The sequence below is a fragment of the Arachis hypogaea genome, chromosome 16 (assembly GCF_003086295.3).
Source record: "Arachis hypogaea cultivar Tifrunner chromosome 16, arahy.Tifrunner.gnm2.J5K5, whole genome shotgun sequence".
In the NCBI taxonomy this organism is placed as follows: Eukaryota; Viridiplantae; Streptophyta; class Magnoliopsida; order Fabales; family Fabaceae; genus Arachis; species Arachis hypogaea.
The window spans coordinates 140,487,571-140,499,604 of NC_092051.1; the positions used below are offsets into that span (position 1 = coordinate 140,487,571).

Genomic DNA, 12,034 nt, shown 5'->3' on the forward strand with positions numbered 1-12,034 from the left:
TATTTCCATTCCCTACCCTGCTCCTGATGCTGAATGAGTAACATAGAAATCAAAGAACTATTGATGATCAAAACATAGATGGGCTAAAGAATTTTGATTTGCAGGTACTAAAGAGACTATTGGACTTTGACAAGAAACTTCCTTCTCCTGATGCTCTTCTCATCAATGGGCAAAGAGATTCTGCTGTCTTTACCGATCAAGCAGGTAATAACTAATTATTAATTAACCATCTCTCCATCTCCATTAATATTCACTATTTGAAACTAAATAAAAATTAAATCAACTATATTTATTTGCAGGGAAGACTTACAAATTCAGAGTGTCCAATGTTGGGTTAACAACATCAATTAACTTCAGGATTCAAGGCCACTCATTGAAACTGATTGAAGTTGAAGGTGCTCACACATTACAAGACACATATGAGTCCCTTGATAATCATATGGGTCAATCAGTGGTGACGTGTACCACAAAGCTCGGCTAAGACTGTAACCAACCATATAATTTGGATACGTCCCAAAAGCACGGAAAGCCAAATCAGATTCAGATAGACGTCACCAACGTCTCCTCTGTTATCAACAAACAGGAGAGAATCTCGGAACAAACTAAAACGTTACACACCACCCGTCTATATAAGCGGACTAACTCAACTCAGAAAACCAGGTTACAAAAAACTCTCACTTTCACTTATTTATCTCATATTTGAATACCTTCTCTAACTTGAGCGTCTGAGTACTTTTTGCAGGTGCTCCCGCCGCCGTAATCTGCAAACGTCGAGGTTAATCTCGAGCTTACTTCTGAGGCGATTTATAACTCTTCCACGAAGCAAACAGCCTCACCCGGAGACACATACCTCGGCCCGAGCTGAACGGAACATTTGGCGCCCACCGTGGGACCCGAAGCATTATTTTAACCCTACTATTTCTCTACATCGCACTTTGTATTTCTTTTCACGCAGGGTCACACAACCTTTGAACATGGCCAACAACGGAATTCACCAACCCACCCAGGCCGAACTCATCGCCCAGATGGCTGAGCTTCAGGCGGAAGTCAAAAGACTTGCCGAACTGTCCGCTCAAAATAACGCCAGCAAACGTGAAGAAAACGGCTCTAAAGGAAAAAGCAACACAGACCTGCTAAGTGCAGACCCACCAAAGGAGAAACTGACCTTAGACAACCCGTTCTCTGAAGATATCACCAATTATCAAATGCCAAAACATTTCACACTGCCTTCCTCACTCGAGCCATATAAGGGGATTGGTGACCCCCGGGCTCATATTAAGAAATTTCAATCTATGATGTTCTTTAATGGCCCTAATAACGAACCTGTTCTTTGCAGAGCTTTCCCCACTTATCTCGACGGTGCGGCTTTACTTTGGTTCTCAAAGTTACCTGCAGGATCAATCTTCTCTTTTGAGGAACTGGCGAAATCCTTATAGACCACTTCGCTGTAGCACGGATATATGTGCATGGATCGGACTACCTCGAGACCATTCGCCAAGGTCCCCATGAAAGCTTGAAAGACTATCTGACCAGATTCGCGGAAGCAACAATGGAAATACCCGACCTGGATCCCGCCATCCACTTGCACGCCCTAAAGGTCGGACTCAAACCCAGAAAATTCAGAGAAACCATCGCGGTAACCAAACCAAAGACGCTGGAGGAATTCCGAGAAAGGGCGGCTGGACAAATGGAGATTGAAGAGCTCCGTGAAGCCGAAAAGATAGAAAAAAAGCAACCAAGAAGAGAGGATGACAGAACCACAAGGTCGGCGAGTGTCAAAGACCCCAGAAAGCCCTTCAGGCTGACCCCAAAGTTCGACAACTACACCAAATTCAACACAAGAAGGGAGAAGATCATCAAAGAAATCCTCAACGCCAAGATCATAAAACCACCAACAAGGGCAGGAAGCTATCAAGATCAACGCTTTGTCGATAAGAGCAAACACTGCGCTTTCCATCAGAAATATGGACATACAACCGACGAGTGCGTAATAGCTAAAGATCTGCTAGAAAGATTGGCTCGACAAGGCCTCCTCAATAAGTACATTGAAGGGAGAAAGCACAAAGGAGATAACAAGGATCGAGAAGAGCGTCGTCAAGCTCCAGGGAACAAGGAGGACAACAACTGGCCAAACAACAACCCTCCCAAAAGCATTATAAACTGTATATCCGGGGGATTCGCCGGAGGAGGTGAGACAAATTCGGCGCGAAAACGAAGTTACCGTGCAATGTTAGCAATTGAAGGAACAACGCCACAAAAGGCCAACGACACACCCGACCTCAGCATCACCTTCAGCCAGGGGGATATATGCTCGGCAACACCAAACTTGGACGACCCAGTGGTAATTTCCATCCAAATAGGCGAGCTACTGGTAAGAAAAGTCCTCATGGACCCAGGTAGCAGTGCCGATGTCCTTTTTTATTCTACTTTCTTAAAAATGAAATTATCTAAAAAACTCATGCAACCCTCATCTGGAGAACTGGTAGGGTTCTCTGGAGAAAGGGTCCCAATCAAAGGATACATATGGTTAAAAACAATAATGGGGGAGGGCTCACTATTACGGACCGTCGACATGCAATATTTAGTGGTTGACTGCCCAAGCCCTTATAATATTATTCTCGGAAGGCCTGCCCTAAACATGTTCAGGGCGATAGTATCCACTTATCATCTATGTGTTAAGTTTCAGGCACAGGACGGCAGAATAGCCACAATCCACTCCGATCGCCAACAAGCTCGGCAATGCTATAACGCAAGCCTAAAAAGATCGGCAGCAAGACTAGACTTTAACCAAGAAGTCAAAGCAATTCATAGCGTGAACGAAGTGTTATCCCTAGCAGAACTAGATCCCAGGGAAGACACCCAAGAAAAACCTCAGCCGACGGATGAACTCGCGAAGGTCCAGCTAACATCAAAGCCGGGACAGGTCACATACATCAGCCAGGCGCTACAGGGACAACAGAAGACCGAACTCATAAGAGTACTACAAGCGCCTCCTTCCTTCAAAAACCCAGAGCCACCAACACTCTGTTCCTTTTTCTTCTTCAAAAAGGACTGAAGCCGAGACGGATCAAGAAGAGGAACACGTCCACCTATACAAAGACAAGGATCCGAAACAGAGGAAAAATCAAAAAACAAAAATAAGACGACCAAATAATACCTATATAATCCTTCAAACCCACAGTATCACCAGAATCATATAAACCGAGCATGTCACTAATTGACAAACATTCCCCACCAGCAAAACTCTCAACAAGAAAGTCCAATAACAACTCTTCTTCCTCGCTACATTCATTAGCTTCAAGAATTTGAATCGGCTCCGAACACCAGTATAAAGGGAATTTCTCCACAAGCTCATCATCCAAATAAAAGGGATACTCCGATTCCATCGAGCGAACTTTAACATACATCAGTTTAAAATTTTTAAACGAGGATTTATACAACAGAAAAAGAGAACGACCAGGAAAACTACTCAGACAAACCCACAACCCCTTCCGAACCCCCTTCGATTGAAAAAGAGAAAAGAAAACGGGAAGGGAACAAGGAACGGATAGGAAATCCATCAAACACTGAAACGCATGCAAAAAGCCCAAGAATTAGGGTGTAATTGAGAGGGAGCACAGTTCAACTGGGTAAGGACGTCACACTCAAAAGGGGAAAACGGAAAAGTAACACGAAGTTCGGTAAGGCAAGGAGTGTAAAAATAAAAGTACTGCCAGTCCCCCCTCATTTGATAAACCCTATCCTCACCAGAACAGCAAAGAAACTCCACTTTCACTCCAGAACCCTCCTTAACTACCTTCAAACCCTGAAGCTCACGAATTGAATCAACATCCACATACGAAGAAGAACGGGTCTTCACGTCGTCATGCATCCAATGATATGGGTTATCCTTTTTCTCCTCTACAGATTTCACTTTCTCTTTCTGTCTCGCCATTTACAGAAAGCAAGAAACGAAAAACAAAAGATAAGAGAAGAAAGCTAACCTTTGGAAGTCATACTTGGAAGAAGAGTACAAAATAAAACTGAACAGCAGTTCCAAAACAAACCAGATATTATTGCAAGCCCACTAAGTATCATGGGTAGTGTAAGTAACAGCCCCCCACTAACATCGAAAACCAAAACGGCAAGAAAGGGCATTAATTGTAACACAAGTCTCTGAGGCAACAGTCTTTTCAACTTCAGACAAAATTCAAAACACAGTCAAAAGGGCCCAGATCCACAAAAATAAACAAAATTATACGCGGGAAAAATAAGCAAACAAAAGCTTGCCCGCTATCTCCGAAAGACAGCAAACAAGCTTGGGGGCTATGACGTGTACCACAAAGCTCGGCTAAGACTGTAACCAACCATATAATTCGGATACGTCCCAAAAGCACGGAAAGCCAAATCAGATTCAGATAGACGTCACCAACATCTCCTCTGTTATCAACAAACAGGAGAGAATCTCGGAACAAACTAAAACGTTACACACCACCCGTCTATATAAGCGGACGAACTCAACTCAGAAAACCAGGTTACAAAACACTCTCACTTTCACTTATTTATCTCATATTTGAATACCTTCTCTAACTTGAGCGTCTGAGTGCTTTTTGCAGGTGCTCCCGCCGCCGTGTTCTGCAAACGCCGAGGTTAATCTCGAGCTTACTCCTGAGGCGATTTATAACTCTTCCACGAAGTAAACAGCCTCACCCGGAGACGCATACCTCGGCCCGAGCTAAACGGAACAAGTGGTATAGTTGAACAATACACTTTGAGTTTATATTTTGAATTATAGTTGATGTATCAATACACTTTTTGATGTATGGTTGTTACTTATTATTATAGTTGATGTATCAATACACTTTGTTTATGTTTTGAATTATATTGACTTCTTGTTTATAGTACTTTTCTTTTAGTTTGATAATACGATGAATTTGTTTATTTTTTAAAATATTATAAATATTCGAATACAAATTAGATAAAAATTTGTATTAAATTTATATTTATTTTGTATGAAAACAAGTTTATTGCAATGGAAAAATCTAAAAAAAATATTTTACCTTACTGACGAATTTACAGACGAATTTTCTGTCTGTAATCAGAGTGTGAGATGATTTTTCAAGGTTCAAATTACAGACGGAAAGTCTGTTGGAAAATTCGTCTGTAATTACAGACGAAAAATCCGTCAAAAAATCCGTCTGTAATTACCGACAGAAAATCTGTCAGAAAGTTCGTCGTCTTCGAGAAATGGATGGAGAATTTACAGAGAAAAAATCCGTCGGTAACTGGTAAAAATCCGTCGGTAAATAATTTCCAACGAAACTTTTACAGAGGGACAAAATCTGGTAATTTCGTCAATAACCAAAAATCTGTCTGTAGTAAAGACTAAATCTGTCTGTAAATCTGTCTGTATTAATCCATTTTCTAGTTGTGTTAAACTTATACGCTGGAACTCATAGTAACCCCGCAGGTAGTTTCTGTCAGCTAAGTCCCATCGATCAAAAAGCACACGTGACATGCTGACATGCTTGGATTATCTGATGTAAAAGAAATAAGTTTTTGGTGGCAATTCGGTCCTTGAATCATTTTGAAAAATTCTAATTCCTAAATTTGGTGAAATTTTTTCAATGACTTTGATCTTTTCTCTTCTCCCCTTCCTTGTCACGATCTGTGCCACCACCAAAAACTTCGCCTCCACCTCAATCATCCATGCCACCTCCGGCCAATTTCTCACCCCCAAGTCCTGCATTAGTGCCGCCACCAAGATCATAGCCACGGTTGGCTTCAACCCCTCTTTCCCAAAATTCACCTCCTCCTTCAACTTCCATGTCTCCCTCAAGACTTGCGCCTCCTCCTCTCACAACACCTAACACTTAACCAGCTCCTTCGATCAAATTTTTCACCTAGGTCATCATCTTCCCCACCACCCCCAAAACGATTAGTGCCGCCTCCGGCATCCATTCTCACTCCACTTCAAAACGAATCACAGACAGACAATTCTAGTTCTACAGCTGGAGGAGGTGGTAAAGGAATTGGTACTATTGCAATAGTGACTATTAGTATAGTGGCTGGTTGTTTGGGATTATTGGAGTTGTAATTTGGTGCACGATGAAGAGAAAAAAGAAAAAAGGTGTTTCACAATGGTGGTTATATTCTTCGATTATACTAAACTAAAATTGAAATTTGCAGGGAAATGTCGGCCAGTGATAGAGTGGACAAAGTGTTAAAATTGGAGCTGGTACAACTGAGGGATAGCTGGATTCTCCTCTGATGATGTGTCCATACAGATGCCTAAAGCTGGGGTATATTTTCTTTGTTTTTGTTTATTCTCTGCTTCCAACTTTTTTGTTTTTGTTTATTTTTTTCTTTTTCATGATATTCATTCATTAAACTGTCAGTATAAGTATTAGAACAAATCTAGATTGTAGGTTATTTGGCTGAGAATGTTCTAGTCTGTTATAAGAAGAGACGGAGAGAGGTGAGAAGGAATTTATAATGTGCAATACTGTAAGCTTGTAAAGTTCCTATGAAGATAAAGAGAATAAGGTTTGCAGAACAGTTGCGACGAGAAGCAAAGAGAAGAGAAGAGAAAGACTACAGTTGTTGAATTAAATTTAGGGATTAAGGTTTTTCAAATTAATTTAGAGACCAAATTGCCACAAAAAACTTCCCTCTTCCACATCAGATAACCGTTGGGCTTGCTAGCGTGTCAGGTTCGATTTCACGTGTGTTTTTTATGGAGCCTAGCTGACAGAAACTGTTTGAGGGATTACTATGAGTTTTGAAGTGCAAGTTCGATGACATAATCGAATAACTATTAATTTCAATAACCACTTTAAACCTAAGTATAATTTCAGGGATTACTTTAAAGTTTAGCTCAAAATTTAACTATATTAAAAATATATAATTATACTATATTTTAATATATATTTATATGCAACAGGTGATTATTTGTTGTGTCTATATAATATAGTTATAACTCATCATATAAAATTATACAAATGTATATGTTAAATAATTTAATTAAATATATAAAATTATTTAATAATTTTTAATTGTTATTTCTACGTAAAGAAATTTTCGTGTGATTAATCATGATTTGAAAACGGAGGAAGGAGTAAAAAAGAAACACTGATTCTGTGTGACTGTGTAGTGAGTAGGAAGCTAGCTATATAGCAGGGGTGGAACCTCATGCAACAAAAAGAGGACAATGGCCTCTCAAATTATAAATTTTTTTTATAAATTATGTATAAATTTTAATTTAATCCTTTTCAAAAAATTATATTTTATTTTTATTATAAAATTAATTTTTAATGTCTCGCTAAAGTTCAACATAACTCTGCCCTGCGATATAAAGTGCTGGGAGCCCGGGACAATATAACGATGAAAGGGGAATAAGATCTGCATGTTTTGAACGCGCAATATAATGATGAAAACGCGCGGGAATGTTTTGAACGACATATTTACATACATTCATTCCTTATTGCATATAGTTGTGTATATATGTGATGCCTTCCATGCCTGAATGCTTTCTTTAATGTGTTGAGAATTGAGATCTGCTTCGAGCCTTGGACCCACATGAATGAAACCACTCACATTAACAAACCAAAACACTTTAATAAAAATATTAAAAATATTTTTTTTAAAGACGTTGATACATGTTATGTTATTATTAGATATTTTTATTAAATCGGTTAATAGTTTATTTTTTATTATAAAGCAAATAAAATTGATTTATTATAGTAATAATAATAAATCTAATTATCTGCATTATAATTATTAGATTCGATTTGATCCGACCGAATTATATCATTTAAATTGAATATCTTTAAATTTTTTTATAAAAAGACAATTATATTCCTGATTTTTTGTTTTTCAAATATTTAAATCCCTAAAAATTTAAAAATACAATTAAATCTCTAAAAAAAATTGGGTTTATTGTTATTATTATAAAGAAAATTAGTTTTATTCTAATTTGTTAAAAAAATTCAAAAATAACTAGTTCATTAATACGTCCAATAATAATGTGACGCATAAATATCTTTATAGAAAGACGTTTTACGCATCTTTATGAGAGCATCTGTTAAAAAATAGAATAAAAATAAAGTTAGGCCTTTTGCCAAACCTACCTATAGCTAGTTGCTTCATATATATCACATACGTTGCCAGGATCTGAACCACAGCCCTAAATCGCTCTTTCATTAATAATGCTTATAGTTTTTTTCCATCCTAACTCATCACCATTTGCTCAACCACTTGATATCTGGATATTTTTTTTCACGTAAAAAAACATTAGTTCAACAATTAAAGAAAAATGATTATTTTCTATGTAAAACTATGAATTAAGATGATGCATAATATTCGATTATTATGAATTTTAATAAATAGAAACAGAGATAAAATTAAATCTTTTTTCTTTTTAAATTTATACAAATGTGCTACAAATGATATACTTTTTCTTCTCTTTCAAAAAATAAATCTAAACACTTTCCATGTTTGTAAAAATTTCCTTGAACAAAATTTTTCTTTTGATGACATCTTTTTTTTAAATCTAAAAAGTTTGTATAACCAAAATTAAAATACTTATAAAAAATTTATTATACTACAAAATAAGAGGATTATTAAAATCTAAATTTCCAAATATTAGATGGAGACTGAAATGACAGAAATAGAAGGAGAATGGACTGAATGGTGGAGAGAAAAAGGAAAGAGAAAAGAATAAAGAAATAAAAGAGAAAAAAAAGAGGTATGAATAAAATTATGTAGAAAAAGGAGATGAAGAAGAAAGAAAGAGAAAAAAGAAAAAGAGAAAAACAAGAAGATGAAGACTATCACTGTCAAGATTGGGACGGCGGCGACAGTCCTCCGTCGTGCCGGTAGCTTGGTTATTGAACCTGAGAAAGGTTTTTGGGGAGAGAAAAGAGAGAAGCGAGAATAGTTTTTGTTTCGAAATGAACATTAATAATTAAATGTTTATTGTATCATTAGACATGATGAATTTTAGAATGGCAATAATTATAATGATTATAGTAATTTTAACAATACTTTAAAAATAGAGTTAAAATTAAGGTCACAATTTTTATTATTTGACAACTTTTCTTCTTTTGATCACACTTTTTATTTTTATTTTTTAAATTAAAAATATTATCAAACAATAAAAAATATAATTTAATTTTAAATATATTTTTAAATAATATTAATTTCATAGACACTATAATCATCACAACTATAATGCACTTAATATATATTACACTATGTGATTACATAAATAATTTTTATTTATTATATTTGTTACGGTGTAACTCTCATATTGAGTCTATATTAAGTCTAAAATTATGGCCGACTTTAAAATATTTCTCTTAAAAGTATACTAATTCATAAAAGACGTAATTTGTATCATATTCATGTAAAATCTTATATTTATCCAGCATAAATCTATCTATATATTTTTAAGATTTATTCTCCAAACACGGTAAATAAAAATTTAACACATTCTCAAAGTATATATTATCTATTCCCAATTTTTATACATCTTAGACTATATATTACTTACTTGAATGTTAGAATCTACGACCCTATTTCTTAAATAATATACCAACCTGAATTTACGTTCCAATCCTAAAAGTTTAGGTTCCACAATTAGGAAATGTAATCTAAATTTACGTTGGGAATAATGTATACTTATTTAAGTGGCATGCATGAAATAGAAAAAAAGCATTATGACCGTTAAATTTTCGCATTGCAGTAGTGTAATTGCTTGCAATAATTGTAACTTAATACCTGTGTACTGCTCAATTGTTGATGATGGAGCTTATTTCTATTCATCAATATGTTTGTTTAACTGTAGTTAGATACGGATTCTCCCATATTGCTTCTCAAATTCTTGGTCCTGCTCTTTATACTATAATCTGTGGTTCCTGAGCCGACAAATCATTGAAATTCTACTTCATTTGGCAACTAGCTTTCACACTACTACATTTCTTCTTATTATAAATAGGATGAGCACACATTGCTATTCCTCTGTGCAAACATTAGCTTTTTCTTAAAACCTTCTTATTAATTCATACACAACACAAATTAAAGGGAATATAATGGCATCGAGTTCAATGTCATCTTCAGGGTCATGGAGTGCTAAGGACAATAAGGCCTTTGAAAGGGCATTGGCCGTTTATGATAAGGACACTCCTGACCGTTGGTACAATGTTGCTCGCGCCGTCGGCGGAAAAACTCCCGACGAAGTTAAGCGCCACTACGAACTTCTCCTCCGAGATGTTAAGTCTATTGAATCAGGGCAAGTGCCATTTCCAAAATACAAGAAAACTGGAGGTTCTAACTAAGAGAAAGAACAGGTTTTTTTATCCTATCTATCATTTTTTTCAGTAAATTTTATGATTTTGATAAAACAAATTAGTATAAATGTTTAATAGAAATTATTTTCTACCATAAAAAAGAGACTCGAACCCGCAACCTCTTAATTGAGTATGGGGAAACTATGCCATTTGAGCTATTACTCATTGGCACCCATAAAAAATTATTTACTAAATCAATCATATAAATATATATTATTTTATTTATTTTTAATATATATTTTATATTTTAACATATATTATATACAAATTAATTAAATTAATAATTGATTTTTTGTATACATATAATTTAGTTAAAATTTCAATTATACCTGTATCACACTTAAAAGAACCATATACAAATAACAAAATAATGGTACAATATATAGTTACATATTAAATATTATCAGTGATATTTTGATTTATTTTTTGTTTTTAAATACATGTTTTATTGCATTGATACTCAAAGAGATTTTAAGTAAAAAAAAATGGTCTGTGCAAGAGCGGCACCAAATATAATGGTAGTAATATATGACAATACGGTTAAGGTGGTTAGTTCGAATAGCAAACTTTTTTACCTGCTGAATAAAATATTAAGAGTAAACTATCAAAATAATATTCGAAAATTTGTATTATTAATAAAACAAATTTTAAAAAGATGCTAATGACTTCTAAAATATTAAAAACATGAATAAAAAAATTAAATATTAAATATATATTTTAAAAAATAATTTTAGAAATAAAATTTTGATGTAAATTTTTACAATTATAATTTTAAAAAAATCTTTTTATTTTTAAAATTTGGCAATTTTTTATCAATTGAATTTTTTTAAAAAAATTATTGTAAATAACCACATTTATTTGAAAAATAAAAAATTAGAGATCAATTTTTTTTCAAATTTTTTTGTACAATTTCTAAATATTTATTCAAATGTTGCTATAAAAATCTAGATCCAATAAATAAGTAGTTAAATATAAAAATTTTTTGTTACAAAAAATATAATAATATTTATTGGTTTTTTTGAACATATTTTTAAATCATTTAGGAGTTATTTTGTCGATAACATCTTTTAGAGATTTTTTGTCAGCGATTGAATCTTTCGGATACTAAATTGATATTTAATCCAAATATGAATAACTTATGCTAAAAAGTTATAAAAAAATATTATATATACACTAAAATTGGTGTAAAAATTTCTAGACATCTACCCTAAAATTACTAATCAAATTGTGATTTCTATGGACTTGTACAGTTGTATATGTACTCATTTCACCTTTATCTTTAGATTCAATATATTGTTCGTGCAAACATACACTGTATTCTGGAGATTTTTTTTATTTGCTTTTCCCGAACTTATATTACTATCTCTTTCTTTCACTTGCAGGCATTGGCAAATTAAGGATTTGTGACTTTCACTACAAATTAAAGCAGCATTATTTCGTTCTATAGGATCGTAGTAGCAGTAACACTTTGTGTAAATTATTTGTCAGTGCTATAGCATTGGACTATATAAATATATTAATCATCATAAGAATCATGTAAGATGATTCCATGTTGTAATTTATTTATTCCAATCAAGCTGCTAAGGTGAACCAAAGATTTTAGTCCCCATCATTAATAAATTAACGTTCTAACTTTTGTTAGAATATTTTGTTGTGGGCTATTAATGGTTGACTTTTATTTATGTTGAATTAAATGTTTAAATTCA

The 12,034-nt window shown here is 34.3% G+C and overlaps 2 protein-coding genes across 2 annotated transcripts; both read left to right on the forward strand.

The window, feature by feature from the left end:
• The first annotated feature begins 1,549 nt into the window (after positions 1-1,549).
• Positions 1,550-3,055, forward strand: LOC112757705 (uncharacterized). Its single transcript, XM_025806260.1, has one exon. The coding sequence runs from the start codon at positions 1,550-1,552 to the stop codon at positions 3,053-3,055; it is 1,506 nt and encodes a 501-aa protein (XP_025662045.1).
• Positions 3,056-10,017: 6,962 nt separating this feature from the next.
• LOC112755354 (protein RADIALIS-like 2) lies at positions 10,018-11,989 on the forward strand. Its single transcript, XM_025803389.2, has 2 exons — positions 10,018-10,328; positions 11,711-11,989. Exon 1 carries the CDS (start codon positions 10,071-10,073, stop codon positions 10,314-10,316), a length of 246 nt encoding a protein of 81 aa, XP_025659174.1. The 5' UTR covers positions 10,018-10,070; the 3' UTR covers positions 10,317-10,328; positions 11,711-11,989.
• Positions 11,990-12,034: the final 45 nt, after the last annotated feature.

Bases quoted from the DNA above. Each gene is read 5' to 3' on its own strand.
- LOC112755354 (XM_025803389.2), top strand. From the start codon at position 10,071: ATGGCATCGAGTTCAATGTCATCTTCAGGGTCATGGAGTGCTAAGGAC.
- LOC112757705 (XM_025806260.1), top strand. From the start codon at position 1,550: ATGGAAATACCCGACCTGGATCCCGCCATCCACTTGCACGCCCTAAAG.